Raw genomic sequence first — 15137 nt, forward strand, 5'->3', positions numbered from 1 at the left:
GGGGAAGATATCTGCACTCAGTGGGAAGGATGTGTATAGCCCTCTATTATGTTTTACTATATGTTTTCCTCCAAAGGGTGAATAAAATGGTATGGGAGACAAGCTCCCTTGCCTTTTTTTCAACCAGACACTTATACCAGGGCCTTAAAAATAGCATCCTCAAACCACTGGCATTTGCAGATGGTTTTGTCTGCTTGGCCAACATGTCATTCTGGAGTGCTTTGTTTTTCCTTTGCATGGCGGTCCCACCACATCTGGGCCCAAGGCCTGCTATGTGGTCCCGAACCAGATCCCTGCACAGAGGCCAACTTCCTCCTGGCAGCAGTCAAGGATGGCTGCTTCCTCTTGGGGGGGCTCCACCCGGTCTGCGTCCCCGGGGCCCCCAGCTTTCATTCTTAGATTGACTTCATGGAGCCCCGAGCAGAGCACGTTTTGGCCCCGGTTCCCTCCCTGACAAGCTCAGACTAAACAGAAGCCTCCAAATAGGCTTAAATACTGCCCCTTGGGTTCCTCCAGGAAACAGTCTGGACTGGGGCATTGCAGAGAGCCCTCATGGCCTGGTAGAGTCACTCAGGTTACTCTTCCCTTCTGTTCTGGGCCTTAGCTGCCCCCAGGGTTGAATTCATCACACATCTCTGTTCCTCCAGGGAACATGCTCAGTATCGGTCTTTACAAAGCCTGCCCATCGGCCTCCTTCTCTTTACCTCCCTTCTTGCTCCCTTCCCTTCTCCACCTTCCTCTTCCTCTTTCTCCTCATCCCCCCTCCTCTTGCCTCTCTTTCATTTCCCTGTAGCCCCACCCTCACACTCCCATGACCTTCCTCTCCTCAAGCCACCATTCCCGAGCATTTAGTCGGTGTGTTTGCTTGTGTGTGTTCTTGCAAAATGTGCCGTGGGTTTTGTGTGTATGTATTTGCCATGGCTGTCAATCGTGTTGCCTTCTGCTATGTCATTTGCATTCTTGCTTTCTCTGCCCAGCACCGTGTTTTTAAGACCCATGCACGTTGCTGAGGGAACGTCTATTGGGTTGTTTCTTCAGGGTACTTTTATAAGGTCACGGTCACAGGGTGACTTTTTCAGAAGTCCTAACTAAGATTTCTCATTTAAATTCAGATTCTCATTTCAATTCCAGACTTACTTTTACATTTTGTTCAGCCTAAAGGTGGAATGGTTTTCTTTTCAGTGGACTGGTACTCTGGGGGTTGGCCTCATCCTGTGCCTGGTCCTCCCCCAGGGGAAAAAAGGAGACTGTAGAATAGGATATAAGGAATGTGTCCTAGGGACACGTTGGCTTTTGGATAGCATCTCCAGAAGGTGTGAGGCAGGGACAATACCATGTCCCCGATGTACAGAATTACGGGAGGCAATGTTGATTTCTATGCAGTGTAGCGTACTTTTCAAATAATCGTTTCATCTTGGGAAAATGAGCAAAAAACACATTCAACAGGCTCTCTGGAGACTCGTCTGCTCGGCTTTGCCAGAGTAATTACCTCGGATTGTTTTCACTTGGGTCCTTCCTGAGTGTTCCAATAAATGCTGCAGCCGTGGGTACAGTGTGGGGAGGGAGGCTCAGCCAGCTGGGAAGGCACAGGCTGGGGCTGCCAACACCGTGCTGTGACCCTCTCCGGGCCCCCATTGCTCCAGCTGTAGAAAGACTGTATGTGGCATTTGACTCAGTGTCCCTTCTGGCTGGAGGTCCAGGGAGGTCCGGCTGGCAGAATGGCAGAACGATTAGACATTGGCCTGGGTTTGATCCTGTCTCTGCCACTTTTCCGTCTGTGTGATGTCAGGCCGGTCCTTTTACTTCTCTGAGCTCAGTTCTCATCTGTAGATGGGGCTGTTACAGGACTTAGATGCTCAAACATGAGTGGTTGGTAAGTGAAAGCCAGGACAGTGATAATCTGTTACTATTGTTTTCTCAGGAATGGTGGCATTTTCTTTCCCAATCCCTCCCTCTTCATGTTGGCCTGGGGTTTGTGCAGAATGCCCACGTTTTGTAAGAAAGCTGTCTGACTGAGGTTCTCCTGGGCCTGATTCCATGGCCTCAGCCCTAGGCTCTTGTTTCACTGCATGTCCACAGGCAGAACTTTCTAGCGGAATCCTGGTGCTGTGGATCAGCACCAGGCTGTGACAAGGAGCAAATGCCCTCGCTCTGCCTTTTTTCCCTCTGGTGAAAACCTGGAAGCCCCAAAGGGGAGAGGCAGGTGGATGATAGGGAAGCCCTCCTTTCATTCAAATGCATCCATGTCCTTGGTGTTAAATGATTCTTTTTTTTTCTTTTAAGATTTTATTTATTTATTTATTATTTAGAGAGCTGGGGGAGACAGAGGGGGAGCAAGCAGACTCCTGCTGAGTGTGGAGCCTGATGTGGGGCTTGAGCCCATGACCTCAAAATCATGACCTGAGCTGAAACCAAGAGTCAGACACTTGGCCGACTGAGCTGCCCAGGCACCCCAAATGATTTCTTACTCTGTTCTCCATGGGTCATAACAAGGGGCTCACATGATCCTTCTTTCAGAGGATGTGGAGGATGAATTGATAAAGGAAGAAGTAATCCTGCCTCCAGTCCCATTGATGCTCAAGCTGCAAATAGTGTCAAAGCCAATCGACCTCTCAGTGGCCAAGGTAGGCGTCCTCTTAAAAGTGTGTACTGATACATCTTGATTTGAATTGGTGTGAATTGGTGCAGTGTGAATTGATGCTGTCTTGGTGTGAATTGGTATGGGTGAGATGGCTTCGATCCCTCTAGTCCCATCGATCTTGTGTCTCAGTCAGGTTAAAGTGGAAATTCGGGTGTGGTAGAGAAGAGCCTGAACTGAGAGTCAGGGGGCTCCTGGTCTTCTCCCGGAAGGGGTGAGGGTACAGTCTCCTCCCATTCAGACATTGCAGGGTCTTGTTCTTCTTTGGGCCCAGAACTGCTTCCGTACACACGCAACAGGTACTTCCAGAGCTGCAATAGCAGCAGAGAACCGACCTCATTAGACCGGCTCTTTAACACTCATCTCCCAAGCTGGGCTCAGGCTGGACTGCAGTAGGGGAGGACAGACAGGTGGATGTTAATAATTCCTCAGCACTGTTGGGTCCACACCACTGGCCTCCTGGAGGGACTTGAGGTCATAGGACTTAGGGAGCAGGTTCCTGGCCTTGTCAACCTCCTCTGCAGGGATGCCCTGGATTCCTTACCATATCAGCTGCCAGATGACCTCACCCCTCCCCTTGGCCAGCAGTTCCTGATGGAATGCCACTCCCGCTGTCTTCCACTGGCTCTTGAGCCAGGATGCAGGAAGAAAAGCTAAAACGCTCGGGGACACTGTTGACCCTCTTTTCTTCCCACCTATAAATATTTACTCAGCACACAGATTTAAAAAGTCAAAGATTTTTCTAGAAGTTTTATGCCTTCCCTTTCCTCCCTTCCCATTTTTTCCTTCTTTTCAAACCATGGAGGGTAGGGGGACTGGAGGAGGGTCAGACACTTTTACGTGGCCTCAGGCCTGGGAATAAGTGCTCAGGCTCTCTGTATCCACAGGGCTGTGATTCTTTGCAGTGAACACGCCTGTTTTGGGAAGGGCCCTTTGAGACACCTAAATTTAGACCACCCAGCAGCAGCAGCAGCATCTCTAAAAGCAGCTAAAAAATTGAGGCCCATCCAGAGAAATGGAGGGCCCCGGGCACACAGCCTCCATAGCACCCAGGCTTCTAGGCTTGCCACTCGGTGACCTGGTGACCCCACTGTGCCTAGCTGGCAGCTGTTCTATGATTAAGAGAACAGACATGGGCTTTGGTCATAAAACTCCAGTCCCTATGTTTCCTAAGCTCTTGAAAAACTCAGTTCAAATACATGGATTGTTGTTGATGTAAGAAGGGAAACAAAGCCCTGACAGACAATTTCATCCAGCCTTCTCTCCTGTGTGCCGCTAGCCCACGTTTGATGACATGTAGACAAATGCGTCTGTCACCAAGACTTTCTTGTACTAAATGAAAAATAAAAAAGAACTGATTCCGAAATGAAGTAATCTGAATCTGTAGGAAAGATCTGACCTGGAGATGTGACAACAGAGCCCATGTGTTGGCCTTCTGAGACCTTGGATGTAAAGCTATGGTGGGAGAGAGGAGGTAGCTGAAATGAGAGGGCATCCGGGGGGAGGCTCTGCCTTCCCGGGCTGGTCAGGGGGAGTGGTTGGCACTTTCTGGGGCTCTGGAGGGTGGGGCTTGGGCTTATGAGACATGAACAGTGAGATCAGTATCAGCCAGAAGCTTAGAGAAGACAGAGCTGTGAAGAAATGGAGGTGCTGCCTTGATAGGCAGTGGGAACCCCCCCTTCACTGGGTAGTTGGGGTTCAAGTTGAGTTCATGGGAGACCACTTGTAGGTGATGGCATAGAGGAGATTCTTGCATGTAGTAAGGGATGGTACTAGAGCAGGGACTGGCAAACTTTCTATGAAGGGCCACATCGTCTATTTTAGGCTCTCTGTTGCAACCGCTCAGCTCTGCCATTGCAATGTGAAAGCCAACACAGAGAAAATATAAGCCAATGAGTGTTTTTATGTTTCAATAAAACTTTATTTACAAAACATGCTGGGGGCCAAATTTGGCCCATGGGTTATAGGTTGCTAAGCCTGCCTCACGGCACCAGTTTTCCAGCGTAGCTGCACATTGGTATTGCCTGGAGAGCTTTTAAAATGACAGCCCCTGGGGTCTACCACTGAGAGGTTCTAATCTAGCTGGGCTGGCACGTGGCCCGAACCTCAGGATTGTTACACCCTTACAGGTGATTGTAGTGCACAGTTGAAGACCTCGAACGTCCCTTCTGAAACTACAGTTTTAGGTTTCAGGTTTCCTCTAAGGAGCCTGCAAAGCGTTGGGCCTGTGGGTCAGCACAGGAAGGTTTATTTATGGATATTTCAGAGGTAAGACCCTCAGGGTCATGTTTTTCTCTTTGCAAATACTAGAAGAATGAGTCTGCAAAATGAAAAGAAAAATCAATGAGCCTGCTGGAAAACGGGCTGCTCAGCTAGAACTCGGGAGCGGCTCCTGAGGGAGTCCGGACACTGGGCGGCGCATTACTGTTTGCCTTTAAGACATCTAATGAAACTCTCTCTTCTTTTGACAGGACATAAAGGCCCTTCTGTTTGGCTCCAGCCTTTGCTGTTTCAACGAGGAATGGAAGCTTCAGAGTTTTTCCTTTAGTGACAAAGCCTCATTAAGATACGGCATCGTGCAGAACAAGGCAGGTCGCTTCTAGGTTCCCCAGGGACATCGCTGCGGGGCGGGGGTGGGGGGGGGCCTGCCACAGGCAGAGCCAGGTGTCCTGCAGTTCACTGAGCTAGCCCGTGCTGACCAGCACCATGTTTGCCGAGTGCTCACCCAGGACTGGAGATGGCAGAGCAAGAGCTAGGGAATGTGACCCATCCCCTACCAAGGCTTCTCCTCAGTGTCCAGAGTCCTCTCTGAGAGGGGCAGAAGGAGGCTCTGTGTTCAGTTGGGGGCCTCAGAGGGGGTCCTGAGGCAGAGTCCTGGGAAGTGGTTTTACAGGTAGGACTGGAGAGAGGCCACTTGAGGCAGGAGACATCACGAATAAAGGGAAGGCTTTGAGAAGAAGTGCGCGAGGAGGAGTTGTGTTCTAAGACGGGGAAATGTAGGTGCACGAGGGCAGGATTTGGGCACTGTTTATACACATTTCCTGAGTCATACACTTTGAGGCCCAGAAGATACTCTAAATCTAGCAGCCCAATGAGATTCCGTTACTCAAGCCCCAAGAGCCTCCCCTTGGCCCTCATTGCCTGAGGAAGAGCCCCAAGACCCTTAAGTTAGCCTCGGTCCCTAGTTTGGCCAAGATCAGCACATCTTCCTCCACCCCCAGTTCAAGGGTACCCATGCCTGCTACTCTGATAATCCTTGTACTTGTTGAACGGGGTGAGCCCCTCAAGGAGACTTCTTCCTCTAACGTGGGGGGCCGGGGGACAGAGATATACCTAATGGGTGCCGAGGCAGGCCACAGCTGGGCAAAGATTGCTCCCATGAGCAGGAGCTGTTGAAGGGGCTTTTGAGATATCAGGGAAGGCTTCCTGGTGAAAGAGGCCTTTAGGATGGGTCTTGAAGGCTGAGTAAACCACTGACACTCTCAGCCCTTGGACTTGGAAACATTTCCTTGAATGACTGGGGACCTATGGTGATGTACTTGATTTTACAGCCGACTGGTTGTGAAGGCCTGCTTTCCTTCTGTGAGACATGTGGACTTGCTCCTTTCTCCAGTTCTGGGTCCTGGGGTCTTTGTCAGCCCTTCTCTGTGAGCAGCCTCAGTGCTCTGTAGAAGGACTCGGCATATCAAAGGCCTGCGTTTGGAGGCAGTGGCTTGGTGGCCCTGTGTCTTAACCTGTGGCCAGAGGCTGGTTCTGGAGGAACAGACAACTTGGCCTTGGGTCAGTCCTCACTGACACTAATATGTGTCCTTCTTTGCAGGGGGGTCCCTGCGGTGTTCTGGCAGCTGTCCAAGGCTGTGTCCTACAAAAACTCCTGTTTGAAGGAGATAGTGAAGCTGACTGCGTTCGGTAAGTCAGCGCTCATTCTGGCAATATCTTCCTTTCCCAAGGCTTCTCCTCAGTGTCCAGAAAAAACAAGCAAGGAAGCGTGTGTGTTCCCTGATACTTCCTGTCTTCTGGAAAGGGAAATACGGACTGGCTTACAGGGCCAGCGCTGCCCTGTTTAAATGACCTGTGTGCATTTGTCTCTAAGTCCTGTTCCACGGGCCAGTCGCCGTGGGAATGGCATCGAAACTAAGGCTGCCCCCTCCTCAGCATTTGAGTGCAGCGGCTGCCCAAGTCCCATCCACACCCACGTCAACCCGCTGACCCTTCGACTGAGGCCAGGTCTCCCCTCCCTCCCCATGTTACCTCACCTCTGCCAACAGCCACGACCACACATTCCAGCCGGCCCCACAGTGCATTGCTTCCACTCCCTTCGGCCATTTGTTTTCCACCTCACACATTAAGTGATTGCACATGGGCACCTCCTTCTCCTTCTCACTCACTCCGCAGACTTTTCTGGAATATCTCCATGCAGGCAGAATGCTCTGTGCGGTTGAGGGACAGTGGTTGGGGCTAAGAGAGAAGGATTGGCCAGGTGCTGGCCAGGGCGGGGGCTAGATGGCCAATTTGAGGATGGCCTTCTTTCATCTCCCTGTGTGCCCAGTGACTAGCTTGTGCTCACTTACCCCTAGAGCTACAGAACTGGCATGTGTTCTTTTCTCTCTTTCTCTTTCTTTGAAAAATAACATGCACACAGAAAAGTACATGACTCCTGTGTGTTCTGCTCAATGAGTTACTATAAAATCCCACATCCCTCAACCTATTGGCCAGATCAAGAAAGAGAAATGTTTCTAGCACCCCAGAAGAGTCCTCCTGCCTAGTAAAGACTTCCATTCTCCCCCCAAAAGTTGTGATTAAACAGATTCTAAAATCACAGCTGAGCTTTGCCAGTTCCTGAATTTTAATGAAAGGGACTTGTTCTTTGATGTAGACATTTCAGTGCCTTTAAAAAAAAAAAAAAAAAAAAAAAAAAGAAAGCTTCTAAGCTTTCTAAGCAACAAGGCCCATTCCCCATTTGTCCATGTTCAGATTCCTAGGAGGGATGCTGAATTACCCAGCTATCCTGCCAAGCTCAGGACAAATAAAACATCTTTTACCAGCGTAGAGGATTTTGCCTTAGGTAGCTTTTCATGCTTGGCATTTTAGAATTTCTCTAATAATATAAGTAATTACAAAGTAATCATCAAAGTGTTTTGTCTCAAGCTCAAAGATGCTGATTACCAGCATAACCCAGCTATAACCAGAGCAGAGTGACCTAACATTTCCACAGCGGGACCTCGCCTCATCCTTGTTCTCCTCCATACCCGCCCACCCCCTGCCAGTCCAAACATAACTGCTCCTGTCCGTGCAGGGCCTCTGAACGGCCAGCTAGCCGAGTGCTGCCCACAGTGCAGGCAGAGACCCCGCTGTCGATTATCCTGGAGAGGCAGCACAGTGTCTGATGTTCTGGAATGCTCCTAACTGAGTGGAACTTGCTAAATGAGGGACCTCTGTCTGCCCTCAGAGGGTGCAGGGACTGTCCCTGAGTGCACGTGCACCTGCCCGCCCATGTGCCTTCCTTGCACTGGATAGAAGCATGCCCAGGAGGGCTTCGCAGGAGCTGGGAGGGCATACAGGGCTCCAGAGGGTAGCCGTGGCCTTACCTTCATGGCAGCTACAATTGAGCATGGGAGCCAGGCAAATAGAAGTCTCTAGGGGTTATGCCAGATGCTCAGTGCTCCCCCAGACCTGAAGGCGGGGAGGCAGGCCTATTGGAGGGGTGATATTTGGATTCCGCTGAGGTCTGGAGATCATCAGGGCTCTCAACTGGCTTCACATACTTGCTCGTTTCTCCCTCAATTTCTCCCTCCCAGCACACCCTTCAGACTTCTTCCAGGGCTCCTCACTCCACAGAGACCTTAACATCAGGGAGGCCTTCTCTAGTGAAGACAAACCCCAGGCCTGCTTCCAGGCCTCCCCTTGGTGCCCTTGTTCCCCGACATCGTTACCTGTCCATGGACACACCCCTACTGCCCCACCCCCTGGGAGCACCAGCCCCATGAGAACAGGGGCCTTCCTGGGCCGCCTGGTTCACAGCCTGCCCCTGGCATCTAGCCCAGGGCCTAGGCCACAGAAGAGGCCCTCAGAATTTTTGTTGAATGAACGCATACACAAATGCATGAGTTATCCAGACTCACAGGGAGGGGAGGGAATGGTGTTCCAGTAAGGAGAACAGCATGTGCAGAGAGAGGCCTGAGGGCAGTGAGAACAGGGTGGGGAGGGGAGCAGAGAGTTGCGTGGGGTGCTCGGGGCCGGGTTTGGGGGGAAGCAGGATGAGACCTGGGGGTGGCCCATGGGACAGGGCTCTGCTGTCAGAGGGGCCTCGGGGTCTTACCAGCTGCTTGGGTCAAGCCTTGGCCTTGGCCCTCGGGGGACATGTCTCAAAATTCATTTCAGCCCTCTTCTCATTCAGAGCTGCTTTTGAACTTGGTCTTTGTATTTGGGGGGAAGTTGTGGATTGTTTCCCAATGATTGGGATGGGGTGTTTAAGTTGGTTCCAGGAAGGGCTGTTTCTCCCTGGGGCACACACAAGGCAGGCTTGATTCTTGTCACCCACCCCACACACGACTGAGGGGATGTTCCAGCCTCTGGATCCACAGGTACATTCTCCGGGGAGTGCTCTGCTCTCCACACCAGAGAGGGATGCCAGGGCTTGGATGGCAGAAAGCCATCCTGGTTGGGGGTGCAATTCAGGCTCTGAGTAGAAAGAACACCGGGTCAGCAGTCAGCAGTGGGAAGTGAGGTCCTCTCCACCTCCCACCATCTGCAAGCCAGCCACTGGCCGAGCGTGGCCTCAGGCCCCAGTTTACACTGACAGGTGTCTATTTAAGCACCGACTAGATGGAGAGTTCCATCAGGTCTTTGCTGGGGGGGGGGAGGAGGAGGGAATGCAGCCTTGGCTCCCATGGGCTGCCCATCAGCTGGGACTCTGAGAGACAAGTCAGGACCAGCCTAGACCTAAGGCCCTTGGTGGCTGGCTGCTATGTCTGAGCTGGGTCGTAGGGGCAGTAGTGGGTAGGCAGAGGGAGAAGGGGGAAGAAGGAGCTGCTTGGGGGGGCGGTATATGTAGGGGTGTGCCAGGTGGGAAGGAGCCCAAGTCTGGCTGCCTGGCTCAGCCAGAAGAGGTCCGTGTGGAGTAAACAGGGAACTTGGCCTGCTGGACAGGACCCCCTCCTCCTGGAAGCATGGAAGGATTCATGCTGCAGAAGAGTTACCTCAGTTTTCTTGGGAGCCCCACAACTATGGGTGTTCCTTGTAAGTCCTGCCCCTCTCTACCAGGGCTCATCTCCACACAGGCTGAGTGGGCAGGCTTTTTGCTTCCATCTACTGGGGCTCTGGCAGGGGCTAGGGAAGAGGTAGCTCACAGGGGGACAAGCTGGGGGAGGTCTCAGTGGTGATGGGCTACAGGCAATGGGCACCAGATGCCTACACACACACACACACACAGAGAGAGAGAGAGAGAGAGAGTCCTGTGTTTCTTTCTCCCACTTCCCCTGCCATGGGGCTGAGTTTGCTGAGGTTACAGCCTGCCTCAGGGGCTGGAGAACAATTGGGGCTTGGGCGGAGAGACTTCTTCTGGCTTCAAGCTAGGGCTTGGATCAAACAAAGCCCAGGGGAGCAAGGGGCTGTTTCCCAGGGCTGGCGGCAGAGGACGGAAGGGAGCGCTGAGTCTGGATTGCTGCTTGGTGGGTGGTGAGGCCTTGCAGGGCTGGGTCTGGAGACCTGGGCTGCTGGGTCTCACCTTCTCCACTGAGGAATCTCTGTCTTACCCAAGTTAGACTCAACAAGGAAATGCAGACACAGTCGTTTATAAGTCATCAAGGGCTATGCAAGCAGGTGGGACCATGTGGGGAAACCGAGGCTCAGAGAGGCATGGTGCTCCCGCAGGGTTACTCCTGGCATCTGCAGTGGCGCTCTGTTTGCCATCCCATTCAGCTGTGCCCCAGAGGAGACTCTGGGCAACAGGAGAGCCAGAGAGGTCAGAAGCGGCTGGGCCCACGAGGCTGCTGGCGTGTGTCTGGAACACTCGAGTGCTGGATCCCCAGACAGACTCTCAGTGACCAAGGTGCGGCTCTGTGTTTCACAGGGGCCTTCAGGGCACAACCCGCGCCAACCCCCGACATCCCCTACTTTAGAAGAACTCCATACAGAAGTACTAAGAGTAATGCAGCAAACAGCTCTTGTGAGCAAAGGGTGACAGCTCCGTAGGAGCCCCTCTTCATGCCCATTAATTTAATCATACAATTTGAATACTGGTGGGCGGGCCGTTGACCTTTCTGCTTGGGCGCTGTGTGCTGAGCTGGGTCCGAGGCTTTAGTACTTCCTTTTGACTCTGAAATTCCAGGATTTCAGAAATGACCCAATTTAAAAAAAAAAAAAAGTCAGGTGACTCCCCTTTCCTCTTCAGGAACACCATGGTGGCCTGGCCCCCCACACCACGCAGCATCTGCTGCTGCCCAACTCTGGGCCCCACGGGGGCCCCTGAAGGACCTGTGGGCCTTCCCACACTGGGGCTGGTGGTGGGGCCCCTCCTCATGCCTTCTGCTCACCACCGATGGGGAGCGATTCTGTGAAAGCAGAGTGGGGGATTGACTGCGCCCTCCAGGGAAGTCATGCCGAAATAAAGGCCTCTTGGCAGGGATGGTGTTTTTTTCTGTGGGCCTGTCTGGCTTCATCAGGACCCACTCCGTCAGGCTGGCAGCTGGCCTCTCCTCCATCAGGGAGGACAGAGCCAGGCATCAAGACTCCGTGTTTTTCCCCACAGAGGGGTTGTGCTGGTGGCTTTGGGAAGGGACAATGAGTCTTACTCCCCTGCAGGCCTAGAAGAGCCACAGACCTCCGATGAAGGCAACACAGGAGCCACCCTTGTCATTGAGGTTTTGTAGGTGAAAGCAGGGAGTTCCTTGGTGAGGCTGAACTCGGGGTGACTCACCACAGCGCCCCCTTCCTCTCATCGTCTGCAAGGACAACCCTGTCTACCCTGCGGCCAGTGACATGGCAGAAAGGGCAATGCTGGAATGATGCTTGGGGGCACGTGGGCCAGTGTCAACATCTGTGTGGGAAGGCGAAGGCCAGTGAGGGCAAGGGGCTTCTCTGAGGCCTGGGAGCCAGGAACCAAACGCAGCCCCGACTGCTGCACTTTTCCATTGTGTCTTCCGGAAAGATGGCAAACTGGGGCCCAGGAAAGGGTGGAGACACTGGAAGTTTTTCTAAATGGAAGCCAGTGAAAAGAATGAGGACTGTGTGTAGAAAGAGGGTCTCTAACCAGTCTGTGAGATCAGAAAGACACGGGCCGGACCAAAGAGCCAGGTCTCTTGATAGCGTTGGACGGCGCCCAAGAGATGGGCTTGAAGACAGAGGGTTGCTGGGTTCTACGGCCAAGAGCTCCAGACAATTGGTTCCAGTTTCCTAAGTCCTCCTTCCTCCCTCAATGCTGTTTTAATTTTTCTAACTTTATTGTGTGACTTTGGGTGAATCTCTTAGGCTCTGTGCCTCATTTTCCCCATTTAAAAGCAACAATACTGCTGCCTTTCTAGGGTAGCTTTAATGGCTAACGAAACAATACATGTGAAGTATTTCTAACAGTGCCTGGCCCATGATAGGTACTCAGTATATGTCGGCTTTTCAGATCTTATTTGTGGCTACACTGAGAAGATTTCAGTCAGACACATGACTTGCTTAGCGTAGAACACAGTGGCTGTGTGAAAGGTGACCTCTTAGGTCCATGTCTGCAGGTTTCCCAGTATAGATGTTCTAGGCAGAGATTACAGTCCAGACACAAGTTTGCACAACTCCTGGCCACAGCAAGGGTTCTAACTGGGGAGTACCCTGGTCACCCCTGTGTTATAGGAAGAGCCCACAGGGACAAGACGGAGCAGAAATGCTGGTCAAGCCCTGGCTGGAACAACTCAGCTGGGGAGCAGGGCACATGGGTCCTGGGCAGGGGACAGGAAGGGGATGGGCAAGGAGATGTGTTTGACAGGATGTGACGGTCACCTGGGTGGGGGCAGGGCAGGAAACAGGAGCTGTGGGGATGATGAAGTCAACTTTCATAGGTTCTGAATCCAAGGGGATAAATGTCCAATCCTTTCTCCTTTGTGTGACAAGCCCTGCTTTGCAGGCCCCTCTCTGTCCTTGGCATCACTTCTCCGGAAACCCAGCACAACATTTCCTCACCTTTGTTTTCATAGTTGATGGTGACCCTGACCAGTGATCTCCCCACAGCCCAGGCTGCCCGTTTTAGTGATGGTGTGGTAACCATTTCCTCGGGGAGCATGGCAGGCTTCCAGAAGCTGCACAAGTAGCAGGCAGGCTGCCATTTCATTTTTCAAGTGGTTGAGGACTTGCTGTTTGTCTCATTATGTTTGAAGGATGACCTGGTGTCAGGAGCTTGCTGTCACTTTCACACCAGATGGTTGGAGTTCACCTTCCTGTCACCACAGCCAACGTGGGGACGTGATGTTTCCATAAAAACAATAGTGATAGGTATCCATTATTGATCATTCATCCTGTGACCACAGCCCATACACACATCACCTTGTTTAAAGCTCCCAATGCTACGGGGCAGGTACTAGTGTCGTCTCCAGTTTATGGAAGGGGAAACTGAGGGATGGCTCTGCCATTTGCCTCCCATTTTAAGGGTACTGGTCAGCCTGGATACAGACCACTGGCTGTGTGTCTTAGGCACTGGGGAATGACCTGTGTCCCTGGTCTTCTGGTCCCCGTTTCTCCAGTTTTCTTTCTCCCCTGCACAGTTCAGCATGGAGCTCAGGTGTTAGTGGGCCACTAAAAACATAAAACCCCCACCCTCACCCCTTGCCCCCCACCCTGCCGTGCATTCCTTTGAGCCCCAGCAGGGTCTTCCTCATGGCATCATGGCTAGGAAGATTCTAACACTCAGACTGCTTTTGTAAGAGTTTAATTTTCCTAAGAACTTAGAAAAAATTCAGACTGCAGCAGTGGACAAGAACTACAGCTTTCAGAGCCCCGGAAAGGTGAAACTGAAGGGAGTGTCTCTATCAGGCTGTTGCCTGTTCTAGCCTGTTGCTCATTTCATGCACCAGGGCTTCTGTGTTATCAGTTTTATCATACGCATCTCTCTGCCGTTTTTGACATTGCTGACTGCCTGTTTTTCTCAAAGCTCATTTGCTCCTAGGATTCTGTAATAGCACCATCTCCCTTCTGCCATGCCCCTTCCTGCCTTCCTCTGTGTCCCTGGTATACAAGAGTCCTTTGGGGTTTCATCCTTATCTGCCACCTCTGCCCTTCCTCAAACTCCATTTGGGAAATCTCAACCCCCTAAGGGCCAAGGGCTCCTCACATGCTGGTGCAGCATAACCCTGTCTTCAGCCCCAATGCTCTCCTGGGCTTTCCATGTGTCAGATAGCTTCAGCTAGAGGGTCCCGCCTGTACCTCCAGTTGCTCCCCCAGTCCTCCTCTCTGCTCTGTATTTCTCATTTCAGTGGGTGGCCCCACTGTGCACCCACTAAACCCCCAGAGTTCACCTTGGATCCTCCCTCTCCCGCATCCCACAACCTATATCTAAGTAAGCAAGGCAGGGTGCTTTCCCACCATTTCCTGTGGCTGGTGGGAGTTAAGGGCACCTGCTTGTCCAGCCGCTGTCTCCAGGGGCCCGGTTGCTGGGAGTGGCCAAGGCTGGGTCAGGGCGGTACCAGACATTTGGCTGGGATGGCTCACTTTCCTTGGGGTGGCAGGAGCTCCCGAGCATGTTCAGCGTGGCCTCCTGGGCTCTGTTAGAGCTTACGGCCCTGCCAAGCCTCCAGGATTCCCTCTGCTCACCCGGGGCCAGTTCCTTGACCTGCTTCTCCTCCAGCCCCACCCAGGGCCTCTCCATCAGGGCTCTTCCTTGGCTCTCATTGGAGGAGGCCTGGCTGGATGGAGTCCCTGGGCTGCAGAGCCCTCTCTGCGTGTCAGAGGAAAGAATAGGCCATCTGCTACAGGGCTGCCTCATCCCTTGTGGCTTGTGTCCTCACAGGCATAAACATGCTCTCCTTTTCCTCCTCAGGCAGCTGCAGCCTTCCAATGCCCGCAGGAGTCACTGCCTTGCCTTGGCCATCGCGGACATCGTGTGGCGGGCCGGGGGCCGGGAAAGAGCCGTGGTCACACTGTGAGTGCTTCCCAGGGCTGTGCATGGGGCTGCACTCATGCAGTGGCCCAGCTGCAGGCAAGCTGGCTCTGTGCTTTCCTGCCTTGGAATCATCTGCCCACCCCGCTTCTCTGTGTGTCCTCCCGGGCGCCAGCCAGCACGAGCCCAGGGAGGCCTCCCTGCACACAGAGAGGCCTGGAGGGGACTCCATGCAGCTCCATTTTCCTTTCTACCTGGGGGAGGGGTGCCGTGTCTGCCTGGCCTTCCTCCCTGGGGAAACTTGGGAGACACATCCCATCTGAGAAAACCACAGACCTCTCAGGAACCAGTTGCCCTCTGCTTCCTACCTCTCTCTTGGTCCCCAAAGCATACTTCCTTTCCCTTTGTCGCTTGGAACCCTGTTCCTCG

At 52.7% G+C, this 15137-nt stretch overlaps 1 protein-coding gene across 8 annotated transcripts in view; it reads left to right on the plus strand.

Annotated features, from left to right (window-relative positions):
* MINDY4 (MINDY lysine 48 deubiquitinase 4) overlaps positions 1–15137 on the plus strand; it is a 116957-nt gene that overhangs the window by 47611 nt on the left and 54209 nt on the right. For all 8 annotated transcript variants that reach the window (XR_009352917.1, XR_009352919.1, XR_009352916.1 and 5 more), the window contains exons 7-10: positions 2518–2624; positions 5110–5226; positions 6459–6547; positions 14649–14750. Coding sequence is in view for 4 of the 8 variants with exons in the window: in XM_059171486.1 (XP_059027469.1) it covers positions 2518–2624; positions 5110–5226; positions 6459–6547; positions 14649–14750 (415 nt within the window). In the remaining 4 variants the exon portion in view is untranslated. The remainder of the gene's footprint in view (positions 1–2517; positions 2625–5109; positions 5227–6458; positions 6548–14648; positions 14751–15137) is intronic.

Source organism: Mustela lutreola, chromosome 4 (assembly GCF_030435805.1).
Source record: "Mustela lutreola isolate mMusLut2 chromosome 4, mMusLut2.pri, whole genome shotgun sequence".
NCBI lineage: Eukaryota > Metazoa > Chordata > Mammalia > Carnivora > Mustelidae > Mustela > Mustela lutreola.